This window comes from Hemitrygon akajei, chromosome 8 (genome assembly GCF_048418815.1).
Source record: "Hemitrygon akajei chromosome 8, sHemAka1.3, whole genome shotgun sequence".
Classification (NCBI taxonomy): Eukaryota; Metazoa; Chordata; class Chondrichthyes; order Myliobatiformes; family Dasyatidae; genus Hemitrygon; species Hemitrygon akajei.
The window spans coordinates 161,782,049-161,797,373 of record NC_133131.1 but is presented as its reverse complement, the minus strand read 5'-3'; the positions used below and the strand labels follow the sequence as shown (position 1 = coordinate 161,797,373).

The 15,325-nt window shown below is 41.4% G+C and overlaps 1 protein-coding gene across 7 annotated transcripts in view; it reads left to right on the top strand.

Annotated features, from left to right (window-relative positions):
- The window catches only part of galnt11 (UDP-N-acetyl-alpha-D-galactosamine:polypeptide N-acetylgalactosaminyltransferase 11 (GalNAc-T11)), a 123,809-nt gene that overhangs the window by 71,553 nt on the left and 36,931 nt on the right, over positions 1–15,325 (top strand). For 6 of the 7 annotated variants that reach the window (XM_073054938.1, XM_073054936.1, XM_073054940.1 and 3 more), the window contains one exon: positions 10,846–11,166. In XM_073054938.1, the coding sequence (XP_072911039.1) occupies positions 10,884–11,166 (283 nt within the window). In that variant the 5' untranslated portion in view covers positions 10,846–10,883. Of the gene's footprint in view, positions 1–10,216; positions 10,364–10,845; positions 11,167–15,325 lie in introns of those variants that run through there. The other variant, XM_073054943.1, reaches the window with a different exon arrangement.

The window sequence follows — 15,325 nt, the reverse complement described above, 5'->3', positions numbered from 1 at the left end:
GTGTTGTAGATAGTGTAGAGGATTGTCAAAGATTGCAGAGAGACATTGATAGGATGCAGAAGTGGGCTGAGCAGTGGCAGATGGAGTTCAACTTGGAGAAGTGTGAGGTGGTACACTTTGGAAGGACAAACTCTAAGGTAGAGTACAAAGTAAATGGCAGGATACTTGGTAGTGTGGAGGAGCAGAGGGATCTGGGGATACATGTCCACAGATCCCTGAAAGTTGCCTCACAGGTAGATAGGGTAGTTAAGAAAGCTTATGAGGTGTTAGCTTTCATAAGTCGAGGGATAGAGTTTAAGAGACGCGATGTAATGATGCAGCTCTATAAAACTCTAGTTAGGCCACACTTGGAGTACTGTGTGCAGTTCTGGTCGCCTCACTATAGGAAGGATGTGGAAGCATTGGAAAGGGTACAGAGGAGATATACCAGGATGCTGCCTGGTTTAGAGAGTATGGATTATGATCAGAGATTAAGGGAGCTCGGGTTTTACTCTTTGGAGAGAAGGAGGATGAGAGAAGACATGATAGAGGTAGACAAGATATTAAAAGGAATAAACAGAGTGGACAGCCAGTGCCTTTTCCCCAGGGCACCACTGCTCAGTACAAGAGGACATGGCTTTAAGTTAAGGGGAGGGAAGTTCAAGGGGAATATTAGAGGAATGTTTTTCACTCAGAGAGTGGTTGGTGCATGGAATGCACTGCCTGAGTCAGTGGTGGAGGCAGACACACTAGTGAAGTTTAAGAGACTACTAGACAAGTATATGGAGGAATTTAAGGGGGGGGGGGTTATATGTGAGGCAGGGTTTGAGGGTCAGCACAACATTGTGGGCCAAAGGGCCTGTAATGTGCTGTACTATTCTATGTTTTAAGTTCCAGGTATCAGGGGTCATGAGGTGTATGAAGGTACCATTACTAGAGAAAAGGTTCTTAGAAAACTGAAGGTGAATAAGTCACCTGGACCAGATGGTGTACACCCCAGTGATCTGAACAAGGTAGCTGAAGAGATTGTGGATGCATTAGTAATGATCTTTCAAGTATTACTAGATTCTGAAATGGTTCTGGAAAACTGGAAAATTGCAAATGACACTCCAAGAAGAGAGAGCGGCAGAAGAAAGGAAATTGTAGGCTAGTTGTTCCGACCTTAGTGTTTGGGAAGATGTTGGAATCAATTGTTAAGGATGTGGTTTCAGGGTTCTTGGAGGCACATGATAAAATAGGCCATAGCATGGTTTCCACAAGGGAAAATCTTGCATGACAAATCTGTTGGAATTCATTGAAGAAATAACCAGCAGGATAGAGAAAGAAGAATTGGTTGATTTTGTGTACTTGGATTTTCAGAAGGCCTTTTTACAAGGTGCCAGTGGTGTTCCACAGGGGTCTGTGTTGGGACCAATTCTTTTTATGGTATAAGTCAATGATTTGAATGATGGAGTTCATGACTCTGTTGTAAAGTTTGCAAATGACATGAAGATAGGTGGAGGGGCAGGTAGTTTTGAGGAAATAGGCCACAAAAAGACTCTAACAGATTAGGAGAATGGGTAAAGAAGTGGCAGATGAAATACAGTGTCGGGAAGTGTATGGTAATGCACTTTAATAGAAGAAATGAAAGGGTTGACGACTTTCTAACTGAAGAGAAAATACAAAAATCTGAGGCACAAAAGGATTTTTGGGAATCCTTGTGCAGGATTCCCTGAAGGTTAATTTCCTGGTTGAGTCTGTGGTGAGGGAGGCAAATGTGATGTTGGCATTCATTTCAAGAGGACTAGAATATAAAAGCAAGGATGTTAATGTTGAGACTTTATAAAGCCCTGGTGAGACCCCATTTGGAGTATTGTGAGTGGTTTTGGGTCCTTTACTTTAGAAAAGATGTGCTGACACTGGAGAGTGATTCCATTATTAAATGGCTTGTCATATGAAGAGTGTTTGATGACTCTGGGCCTGTATTCACTGGAATTCAGAAGAATGAGGGATGACCTCATTGAAACCTATCAATGTTAAAAGGCCTTAATAGAGTGGATGTGGAGAGAATGTTTCCTATGGTGGGAGTGTGTAAGGCCCGAGGACACAGAATAGAGGGGTGTCCTTTTAGGATGGAGATGAGGAGGAATTTCTGAATCAGAGAGTAGTGAATCTGCAGAATCCTTTGCCACAAGCAGCTGTGGAGGCCAAGTCTTTGTTTAAGTATATTTAAGGCAGATATTGATAGATTCTTGATTGGTCAGGGGATGAGGGGATATGGAGGGGAAGGCAGGAGACTGGGGCTGAGAAGAAGAATGGATCAGCCATAATGAAAAGGCGCAGCAGGCCCAATGGGCCAAATGGCCTAATTCTGCTCCAGTATCTTGTAGTCTTAGCAAATATTTATCAGGACCGCTGAGCCCTGTACACAGGGCTCTCAGCAATGTCAATGATCCCTCCCATCCATCCCAACAATCTCTTTGACCACTAGCATCAGGCAGAAGGTGCTGTAGCACTAAGAGAAGAACTGTTGGGATGGGATGGGAAGGAAACAGTTTCTTTCCCCAGGCCGTGAAACTGTTGCATTCTCTGCCACCCTGGTCTCATCACATATGAAGTGTCAGTTATACTGTTTACTTCTGAGATTGTGTCGTAAATGCACAATTTATTTGTGGTAATATTACTTTATGTTGTGTTTGTGAGTTGTGTTTACTGTCTTGTGCACTTTTGTCCAGAAAAACATTATTTCTTTTGGCAATGTATACATGCATGGTTGAATGCCAGTGCACCAAACTTGTACTTGAACTTGAACAAGTCCATGCTGACCTGTCTAGTCCCAATTTCCTGTGTTTGGTCTGTATGCCGCTAAGTCCTACCCTTCCGAGTACTTCTTAAATGATACTATAGTACCTGCCTTAACCATCTCCTTTGGCAGCTCATTCCCTGTACTCGCCATCTTCGACGTGAAAAGGTTGTCCCTTACTCCTTACCCTAAATCTATGCCCCCTAGATCTCGTCTCCCCTACCCTGGGGAAAAGAACATTTTTAAACATGTCAGTAATATTGCCCCTCATTCTCCTCTTCCTATAAGTGGGGCCCTCTTGTTCTGGCAATATCTTCATACATCTTTTCTGCCAGATCTCTCAATATCTACCCTCCCCCATTCATTCAACATAGCCCATCAGCAAGTCTTGTTCATTTACCACTGATGTATTTCTTGACCAATGTTGCCGGAATTTTAGTACTCTGAACCTGTTCTTTGAACCTTTACATGATGGCGCAACTCTTCCTTGAAATCTTCTGAAGCCCTGTGATCCTCCAGTTTGTGCATTCTATTTTTATTTTATTTCGAGATACAGTGGGAACAGGCCTTTCTGGCTCAATGAACCACACTGTCCAGCAGCCCACCTAATTAACCCTAGCCTAATCACAGAACAAATTACAATGACCAATTAACCTATCAACTGGTACATCTTTGGACAGTCAGAGGAAACCCACACGTTCACGATGAGAACATACAAATTCTTTACAGAGGACACTGGAATTGAACTCTGATGACCTGAGCTGTATTAGTGTCACGCTAACAGTTGTGCTTCGGTGTTGCCCTGGATTTTTACTTCGTCCCATCTTTGCAGATCTTGCTTTCAGGAGTATAGCTGGAATTTCCTCATTAAGTCTTAAGTCCCTCTGCCTCCTCTCCTAAGATCTTTACAAAGATTTCTCTCTTCTATCATGTATATAATAATAGATTTTAATAATGCTTTTAGTAATCTTGCCTAATATACTTGCCATCCGGTTGTTTGCCTGTGGCTGTTTTCTTGCTTTAAAGATGCTTTTTCCATCAATATTAAATACAATTTCTACAGGGCTGGGTTTCTCTTATCCTCATGTCTTTTGCAATTTAACCTGAGTAAGCAGTGTCTTTGATTTTTTTTAAAAAAGCATTTCTAATTCCAAACTTGCCAGGTAATTGTCAGGCAATTTATTTCCAGGCAGAGCACAGTTGGTATCCATATTACCTGAATCAATCCCAATCATAATGTATTATTTTTAATGACTCATTATTAACAGATAATGATAAGGAATAAGATTGATCTATTTAATAAACAAGAATCTGTGTGTTAACAAGAATTTACGTTTTTTTCCCTGGGTTGCTTAGTCCTTGGGCAGCTTCACTCAATGCTCAACACTCTTAAGGAGATAGAAGTTGTTATTGTTAGCAGAGAAATAATAGAGGTTCTAAAAGTTTGTATCATAAGGTAATTGGTGAAAGTGAGAGAATTAATTAGAATTGTGTAGGTTATTGTCTCAGTGCAGGACCTAGAAACAGATTCATTAGCAACTTTCAGCAGGGTGGTGGATATTTACTCTAAATAAAATATAGACTTATAAGGAAAAAGCAGAAGGGGGTGGAACTAATTGGATTTCTCAGCAAGCTCAATGGTAACCTCCTGTGCTGTGTGGTTTGACAAGTGTTTCACATAACTTCATGGTGCACAACATATGGCCGGCTGGCAGGATCTGGCCCATGGGACAGTTCCATCCAGTCCACTTTGGTGAGCCTCAAGCTGTTGTTTCTTGCTGCTCTGTGACCTGGAAATGGCAATGGTCAGAAATGCAGCAACATCAAACTTGTTAGAGCCACGAAGGGCAATTTTATTTAGTTTCTCATACCAGCCATTCTTGGGACATCAGACCTCAGTGGGTTTGCAAACATATGGTTGGTTAAGCCTCCCTATATCCATGCTACCTGGAGGTCAAATGGGAAGAAGAAATATCAGTCTAGCTGAACTTGAACCTATTTTTCAGAATTCTTTAATTGCTGATTATTTTGCTCACACTTGTTGATCCCAAGTGGTACAGAAAAACTGCAACGATTCTCATTTGGTTTTCGCCCCCCACCTTTTGTGCAATTATTTGTTTTCCACTATGTCCAGTCCAATAAAACTTTGTCCCAGGTGTCATTGGTGAGCTTGCATCACCTTGTCAACTGGTTAAGCAACAGTCAGCCAATAACCGATACAAAAATACAAAATGCTATTAAAATTAATATAGTTTAAAAACAAATCAATTAAAATCAATACACTTAATTATTTCTATTAAAACATTTTTAAAATTATTAAATAATCTGGAATTTCTGTTTTCTACAAAATTTGAAGTGTTTAAAATACACCAGTACATTTATTGGTAGCTCAATAAACTGAGAATTATCTCCGCCATATTGAGTAAGCCATTCCACCTGATCCTAATGTGGTGCACACCAAGCCCCAGTTGCTGATTTTGGATCTCTTTTTTGGGCCCTCCCCCAATTTCCTGCTGCTTTTTTGTGGGAGGGCTTTTTTTTAACATGCCTTCCCTGGTGTATTCAAGGGGAAAAGATGAAAGATGGAGTGTGTGGGCTTTGGGGAATGAGAGTTAGAGGTTTGTGAAGGGTCCTGAATGTACACTTTCTCTCTCCTTTACATCATCTCTCCTAACTATAAAAAATTCCCCTCCCCACATGCACCATCTTTCTCCCTACGGACATCTCTTTTCTCTCCACAACAGCTCTATCAATGTGCACAATCTTACACCACCAACACCATTTCTCTTCTGCCTGCACATCACCTGTTTGTACCTAATATATCATCTTTCTGCACGTCCATATGTCCTGATGCACAATCTCCTTCTTATTTACATACCATCTCTCTAACTCAAGAATTTCCTCTTTTTCCCTTAAGTATTTCCCCTTCAGCTGTGAGTGAATGGTGAACAGACTCATTGGGCTGAATGGCCTAGCTATCTCTTATGATCCTTCCCTCACATTTCTTTCTCCCTCCCTCATATATCCTCACTGTAGACTTTCTCCTTTCCTACACATCCCATTTCTCCCATCTATCTTAGCCTAGATACCATCTCTTTCTCTCTCTCACTGGCATATATTTCTGTAAGCTCACCATACAGTGCCTCTCTTTCCTTCCCTTCTCAACTCTTTGATATATCCTGTATCTTATGACTTTATAGGAGAATGGGGTTGAAAGGGGTAATAAATCAGCCATAATGGAGTGATGGAGCAGACTCAATGGGCCCAATGGCCTAACTGCTCCTATGTCTTATGGCTTGGTCCATCTCTGACTCATTGAATTTGGACAAGAATAGCCTAGTCAGCTCTTTCCTTTCTCCCCCTGCAATATTCTGCCAATATAGTGATCTGGTTTGATTCCATTCTTCCTGCCAGCATTCACCCCATAGGTAAGAATGCAAGTTTCAAGTTTTGTTTTGCAAACTTTTTTAAACCTTGTAATTCGGGCAGCAAGTTTTCTCGCATTCTGTATAGTGTGCAAAGTGAGCAACTCTTGCTCATGTGGATGGAGAAAAGTTTTGTGAAAAATTGTTAGCATTCCATCAAGAAATGGACATTCCTAGAATTAACATCCTTACAAAAAAATGGGAAAGCAACTTATACTGTAAACATGTACAACTTGTAGAGCAGATTCTATGGTAAGACATTTAAAACTGGAAACATTTAATACAATTAACTACTTTCAAGTGCATTGAACAATTCATTAATACCTGGTAAATGCAGAGATAGTGAAACGAATCTCACCTCACGTGGCAGTCCCACTATCCCAGGAGTCAGCCTGTTGAACCTTTGCCGCACTCCGTCAAATGCAAGTCCATCCTTTCCTAGATAAAGAGACCTGAACTCCACACAGTGCTCCTGTAGTTGTTTTACAATTACAGCAAGGTATTTTCTGTGGGGTTAGTGGGTGGCCAGGGAAATTGGACGTTGCTATGTTTTTTTGCCTCTTCAACTCATTTACAAAGTTTGGGATGACAAAAGGTAATGAACTAATATTTCTAGTTTAGAGCTATCTGCACAGCAATAACCCGTATTTACTCTGTATCTGTATTTACTCTGCATTTCTATTTACTCAGTAAACGGACACAGAGTCTGTAGTAGTAAGACAAAGCAGCAGCAAGGCCATGGGCCCGATCAGATTACAGAGGAGGAGGTGTTTGCTGTGTTAAGGCAAGTTAAGGTGGATAAATCCCCGGGGCTTGACAAGGTGTTCAGCCGGGCCCTGTGGGAGGCAAGTGCAGAAATTGTAGGGGCCCTTAGCAGAGATACTTAAATCATCTTTAGTGGCAGGTGAGCTACCAGAGGACAGGAGGATAGATGATGTTGTTCCACTCTTTAAGAAAGGCTCTAAAAATAAACCAGGAAATTGTAGGCCAGTGAGTCTGACATTAGTAGTGGGAAAGTTACTGGAAGGTTCTCTGATGGACCTGATGTATGAGTATTTGGATAGACAGGAACTGATTAAGGACAGTCAGCATGGCTTTGTGCATGGTAGGTCATGTCTAATCAATCTCACAGAGTTTTTCGAGAAAGTTACCAGGAAAGTTGATGAAGGCAGTTCAGTGGATGTTGTCTACATGGACTTTAGCAAGGCATGTTGACAAGGTTCCGCATGGGAGGTTGGTCAAGAAGATTCATTTGCTTGTTAATCAAGATGAGGTAGTAAATTGGATTATACATCGGCTTTGTGGAAGAAACCAAAGAATGGTAGTAGATGATACCTCTCTGACTGGAGGCCTGCGACTAGTGGTGTGCCACAGGGGTAGGTGCTGGCTCCATTGTTGTTTGTCATCTATATCGATGGTCTGGATGATAATGTGGTTAACTGGATCAGCAATTTCGCGGATGACACCAAGATTGGGGGAGTAGTGGCAGTGAGGATGATGATTACAGCCTGCAGTGGGATATGCACCAGCTGGAAAAATGGGGTGAAAAATGGCAGATGAAAATTATTGCAGACAAGTATGAGGTGTTGCACTTTGGTAGGACCAACCAGGGTCAGTCTTGCACAGTGAACAGTAGAGCACTGAGGAATGCAGTAAAGCAAAGGGATCTAGCAATACATGTCCATGATGCATTGAAAGTGTCGTCACAGGTAGATATAGAGTCATAAAGAAAGTTTTTGGCATATTGGCTTTCATAAATCAAAGTATTGAGTACAGGAGACGGGATTTTATGTTGAAAATGTATAAAACATCGGTGAAGCCTAATTTGGAGTATTATGTTCAGTTTTGGTCAGCTACCCACAGGAAAGATGTGAATAAGGTTGAAAGAGTGCAGAGAAAATTTACAAGGATTTTGTCAGGACTGGAGGACCTGAAATTTGAAGACAGTTTGAATAAGTTAGGACTTTATTCCTTGGAACATAGAAGATTGAGAATATATTGATAGAGGTATACAAAATTATGAGGGGTATAGATGGGGTAAGTACAGGCAGGCTTTTTCTCCTGAGGTTGAGTGGGCCTACAACTAGAGGTCATGATGTAAGGGTGAAGGGTGAAAAGTTTAAGGGGACATGCAGGGAAACCTCTTCACTCAGAAGGTCATGAGATTGTGGAATGATCAGCTAGCGCAGATGGTGCATGCAAGCTCGATTTCAGCTTTTGAGAGAAGTTTGGATAGGTACGTGGATAGTAGGAGTATGGAGAGCTATTGTCAAGGTGCAGGTCATAGAATAGTACAGCACAGTACAGGCCCTTTGGCCCACAATGTTGTGCCGACCCTTAAACTCTGCCTCCCATATAACCCCACACCTTAAATTCCTCCATATACCTGTCTGGTAGTCTCTTAAATTTCACTAGTCTATCTGCCTCCGCCACTGACTCAGGCAGTGCATTCCACGCACCAACCACCTGTGAGTTTAAAAAAAAAAACCTTCCTCAAATATCCCCCTTGAACTTACCTCCCCTTACCTTAAAGCCATGTCCTCTTGTATTGAGCAGTGGCGCCCTGGGGAAGAGGTGCTGGCTGTCCACTCTATCTGTTCCTCTTAATATCTTGTACACCTCTATCATGTCTCCTCTCATCCTCCTTCTCTCCAAAGAGTAAAACCCGAGCTCCCTTAATCTCTGATCATAATCCATACTCTCTAAACCAGGCAGCATCCTGGTGAATCTCCTCTGTACCCTTCCCAATGCTTCCACATCCTTCTTATAGTGAGGCGACCAGAACTGGACACAGTACTCCCAAGTGTGGCCTAACTAGAGTTTTATAGAGCTGCATCATTACATCGTGTCTCTTAAACTCTGTCCCTCGACTTATGAAAGCTAACACCCCATAAGCTTTCTTAACTACCCTATCTACCTGTGAGGCAACTTTCAGGGATCTGTGGACACGTACCCCCAGATCCCTCTGCTCCTCCACACTACCAAGTATCCTGCCATTTACTTTGTACTCTGCCTTGGAGTTTGTCCTTCCAAAGTGTACCACCTCACACTTCTCCAAGTTGAACTCCATCTGCCACTGCTCAGCCCACTTCTGCATCCTATCAATGTCTCTCTGCAATCTTTGGCAATCCTCTACACTATTCACAACACCACCAACCTTTGTGTCGTCTGCAAACTTGCCAACCCACCCTTCTACCCCCACATCCAGGTCGTTAATAAAAATCACGAAAAGTAGAGGTCCCAGAACCGATCCTTGTGGGACACCACTAGTCACAACCCTCCAATCCGAATGTACTCCCTCCACCACGACCCTTTGCTTTCTGCAGGCAAGCCAATTCTGAATCCATCTGGCCAAACTTCCCTGGATCCCATGCCTTCTGACTTTCTGAATAAGCCTACCGTGTGGAACCTTGTCAAATGCCTTGCTAAAATCCATGTAGATCACATCCACTGCATTACCCTCATCTATATGCCTGGTCACCTCAAAGAATTCTGTCAGGCTTGTTAGGCACGATCTGCCCTTCACAAAGCCATGCTGACTGTCCCTGATCAGACCATGATTCTGTAAATGCCCATAGATCCTATCTCTAAGAATCTTTTCCAACAGCTTTCCCACCACAGATGTAAGGCTCATTGGTCTATAATTACCTGGACTATCCCTACTACCATTTTTGAACAAGGAGACAACATTCGCCTCCCTCCAATCCTCCGGTACCATTCCTGTGGACAATGAGGTCAATGGGACTAGTCAGTTTAAATGGTTCAGCATGGACTAGAAGGGTCGAAGGGCCTGTTTCTGTGCTGTACTTTTCTATGACTACATAACTCTCACTGCTTAGATTTCCCTCTGTTTCTTTCAGATAGGCACATTGTAGTAGTGGATAGTTTAGGCCTGGGCCTCAGGTATCTACAAATGTTAAATAAACATTTTCATTGTGAAAAATTACTGTTAATAATTGATCTGTAATGTGCTAGTCTTACCAATGAACTTTGTCCAGTAACCAGCACAGTGTTATAATGGGATGTTATGTCTCTACTAAGCTTTCTCCTCTCAGAAATTAATGTTAAGGTATTGCTGCATGAGAAGATGTTACATGGCTTTTTGTTATTTAACAACTAATATACATGAAAACCCATGTCACCAAGCAAACTGATTATTTTTCAGTGTTGGTTTGAGGTATGTAACTGTATAGAAGATGCTACACAAATTCAGATGGTTATTGATGTTTGTTTCGGATGGTTGCTGTCCTTTTCTTGGAAGTAGGTACAGAGGAGATGTCAGGGGTAAGTTTTCAATGCAGAGAGTGGTGAGTGTGTGGAATGGGCTGCCAATGGCGGAGTGGAGGCGGAAATGATAGGGTCTTTTAAGAGACTCCTGGATGGCTACGTAGAGCTTAGAAAAATAGAGGACTTATGGGTAGTTCTAAGGTAGGGGCAGATTTGGCACAGCTTTGTAGGCTGAAGGGCCTGTATTGTGCTGTAGCTTTTCAATGTTTCATTATACTGTATTGGCAGTGGTTGCAGTATTTATATTGGAAAATAAATCTTTTATCTGTAATGCTTTGTTGGTTATTCCAGAGGAACTTTTGTGAAGTTTCTGTTGTGCAGATAATCACCAACAGTTCACTTCTCAAGCAGCTTTGACTTTGTGTGTTTCAGAGGAATGAAAATGGGCCTCTAACAATGCTTCGGCTACCATGGGCAGTGTCACGCTACGCTATTTCTGCTATGGATGCCTTTTCACGTCCGTGACCTGGACACTTCTCCTTTTCATCTACTTCAACTTGAGCAACGAAAGCTACACATTCAGAAATGTGCCCTTCCCGGGGAGCCAGCAAGTACAGTGGAGATTCAAGCCCCGATTTACCAAAGGATCCAAACATCTGCTTGAATCCCAGCGCCAAGACAAAATAAACAGCCAGTTCCTTAAACATATACCAAATAAGTCAAAGAAAAACTTAGAACACTTCCCAGAACTGGGTGAGTATTTCTTTCAGTTTGACACTGTAATTTAAGATAGCAGATTAATAATGTTGCATTTCATTTGGAATATATTACCTTTTCTTAAATAACTGATTTCATAAAGTACTTCAACCCAGTATGTCTGCGTCCATTAAACACCGAGGTGCAAAGCACAATATTGCTCTGCTGTTCATAAATTAACATTGATGGTGGATTTAATCAAAGTTACACTGAGGGTAGTTCTGGAGTGCTGTCTGTGCTGCCTTAACTATGATATTTTAAAAAAACTTTTTGTGCATGAATCAATTGGCAAGCAGGAAAAACTAGATGAAATTTTGTCTAATAATTCATCCATTTTTCCACTTGTGAACAAAACTGCAGATGTTGGAATCTGAAACAAAAAAAAACAAAACGCTTGAAGAACTCAGCCAGTTTAGCAGTAACTATGGAAAAAGAAACCATTTAATGTTTTGGGTCAGCTTGCTGAATGTTCCCTCAACTAGACCATGCTGTCTCCATAAAAAAGTTGTTCAAGACCACCTTTGACCATGTCATTCAGACAGTGGGCTATGTAGGATGTCCTTGAGGCCATGTGGAAAAAGGAGATGGTGGATCCTTTTAAATGATTCTCTCAACATTATGCTTATCATCAAAACTTTCAAACAAGTACCAAATCCATGTTTGGCTGGTGATGAATAAGGGCCTCCTCATCAGATCCTTCACCCACAGCCTGAGTCTCTTCATCACCACTTGTCTTTGAGACATCTGCACTAGGGAGGAGACCAATAGTCCATTTGAAAAATCTCTTTGCTAAGGTCTGGAAAGTGTTAGTGTTTTTTGTCAAAGTTCATCTCAAACATTTGTGTAACACAGCTCTGCACTGTGGGCTGTTTCCAGAGGCATCCACCGATGAATATCAGCTTCTCAAAGATTACAAATTTGCTGAAAATACTCTCTAATTTGACTGAAACTCATTAGTCTTACACTGCAAGCAGCTGTTCATGATAGAAATTTGTTACTTGCGCATTCCATAATCCAAAACTATGCTCGGAAGAGTGATGCAGCTGGTGCAAGTGTCCCGTGGGGCAAAGCCCTGTTGCTTTTGCACATTGGAGACTAGAATCTATGGAGACACTTTTCAGACTGTTTGCTTAAGGAATCTACATAGAGAAAAATTTATGCCATGCTGATATTATACAATTAGAATGGGTTGAATTTTACTGGTGAATGGCAGTGTAACTTTGCTAAATTAACTATGATAGCAAATTTTATAAATGTAAAATGTTTAAAAATATATTGGCCAGGGTATTTTGTCATCAGTAACTCCTGGGCAGATTTGTAATTGCAACTGCTACTAATGTCAAGATTAAAGATACACTGAATAGAATTGTTATAAAAACAATATTTTGACAAGGTATTAGAACATAGAAATTTACAGCACATTACAGCCCATTACAGCCCTTCGGCCCACAATGTTGTACCGACCATGTAACCTACTCTAGAAACTGCCTAGAATTTCCCTAGCTCCTATCTGAGAGGCTCTTAAAAGACCCTATTGTATCCGCTTCCACCACTGCTGCCAGCAGTGCATTCCACACACCCACCACTCTTTGTGTGAGAAACTTACCCCTGACATCCTCTTGGTACCTATTTCCAAGCACCTTAAAACTGTGCACCCTCGTGTTAGTCTTGGGAAACAGCCTCTCATATGATCAATGCCCCTCATAAAGTATTAAGGGACTTTAGAAGATTTTACGTTACTGATCATGGAAGGATTCTTAGCTTATTGACTGAATAGGCAAGAATTCTATCTCTGAATTATGTATGCTTATAAAACTTAAACTCCAAATATAATTTAGCCCTTAAGGAACATCCCATGGCTCCCTCCTGCATGAGTTTTAAAAATACTTTCAAAATAGATGAAATAATAAAATAATAAAAAATATCAAAGCAGACAGAATTTAAATCCTATTAATAATGCTGATGAAAGCTGTTCAGAAATTTAAGACTGAAGTGCATTTTCATCTTGGAGTAGACAGTAGCTCAATTGAAAGTACTCACCTTCAAGTCAGTGATTATGTGTTCCAGTTCCACTCCATTGATTAGAAGACAGAATATTAGCTGATGTTTTAATCCTCAGCTAAAACAACTTCTAAAGCAACTTTCTCCAGTGGCTATAAAAGACTGCATTATTTAAAAATACTGTTTCTCATGATGTCTCAGCCTTGATTTAGTCATAATTATAGTTATGGCATGAAAAACAGCATCTCCCACCCAACTTGTTGAAGCCAAACTGAATTAGTCACATTTGCCTGCATCTGGCCCATATCCCTCTAAACCTTTCTTATCCATTTACCTGTCCCAAATGACTTTTACATATGGTCATTATACCCACCTCTACCACTTCCTCTGGTGGCTCATTTCATATATTCAGTACCCTCTGTGTGGGGAAAAACCTGCCCTCAGGACCCTTTTAAATCTTTCCCCTCTCATTTATACCCTTTAGTTTTGGACTTCCCTAGCCTGAGGAAAAAATCTGAGGCTAACTTATCCCAGATGAAAAACAAATTATATGAAAATTATCACATAGCTGTTGAATGTAAAATCTTGCTTCCTTCATTACACCAGTGACTAAACTTCAGAGGTGCTTCATTGGCTGTGAACTGCTCTGAGAAATCCCAAAATCTATAGACAAGTTTGTGCATTTTGCTGTATTCATCTGTTTGTAAGCTTACCTGACTTGCTTTTGTCACTGTTTTTTCTTGACACTGTCTTGTCTTGTCCTGTAGTTTCTCCTTTCTTTTAGACTTTTCTGAGTGTTCACAGTATCCAACTATTTAGAGCAAAAATTGTCTGCCAGTAGAGTGGTGAACCACAGAGTCAAATGTGTATAGTTGCTGCCAAAACGGGTGAAGTTGTGCTGAGCTTTTACCGAAGTTTGGCTAGACTGTATCTAAGAGTAATATAGTGGTTTTAGTTGTCATATTATGCAAAGGGATATTCAAGCACTGAAAAGGGTTGATGCCTGAAGTGCAGGGGTATACAGTACTGTCCAAAAGTCCTAGGCACATATATATAGCTAGGATGGCTAAGACTTTTGCACCATACATATTGCACTGTATTGCTGCTGCAAAATAGAAGAAATCTAATGATATATTCAAGTGACCTGATTCTGACAGAGGTCTCTATTGTGGACTGAGAGTGGGAAAGGGGCAAGGAGAGGGGAATCATGGTTGGGAAAGGGGCAGGGAGCACCAGAAGGATAGTCTGTAATGATCAGTAAATCAATTGTTTGGAATCAAATGACCTTGCCTGGTGTCTCGGTTGGGTGTGTCTGCACCTTCACCACCTGCCACCCCTGTCACTCCTTCTGTGCCACTTGTCCCACACCTCTCCTTTGGCACTCTGCTCACCATTTTCAACATCCTTTGCTCCTGCCACATTTACAAATTTACTCTCTGCTCCATGTTGATAAATACAGTACTGCACAAAAGTACTGCACCCTACCTATATAGATTTGTCCAAAACTTTTACACAGTACTGTATATTAGGAAATGATGAACACACCAAGTTTCTTTTAATTGTGAAAAACAGCATTGCTGTGACCAAATACAGGTGTATAAAATTAAGAAGAACTTTGATAGGTTGAGAATATGTCCACAGTTACAGGGAAGGGTTGAATAGGTTAGGACTTTATTCCCTAGAGTGTAGGAAGAATGAGAGGAGCTTTGATAGAGGTATACAGAGTTATGGGGAGGGGTATAGATAGAGTTAATGTAAGCAGGCTTTTTCCACTGAGGTTTGGGTGAGACTAGAACTAGAGGTCATGAGTAAAAGATGAAATGTTTAAAAAGAGCATAAGGAAAAACTGTATAGCCTCAGTTGTTGTGCAGATGAGGCCCTTATGCCATGGCGTCTGTCACCTGTTGCAGCCGCCTGAGGGAGGAGATGCCAGAAGTGATGTGGGGGGGAGCACGGGCATGATGGGCACACTGAAGTGTGCGCTGGTTTGGGGGCTGATCCGTCCCGTTGGTGCTACTCTCAGTGTTTGCTGACTAGATTGCATTTGTCTGCAGCTGCACTGGTGTGTGATAGAGAACTACTGCGTGCTTGCTCTTTCAGAAACATGGCTCCAGGACAGCATCCCATGCACGATCAACCTTCAGGCCATGCCACC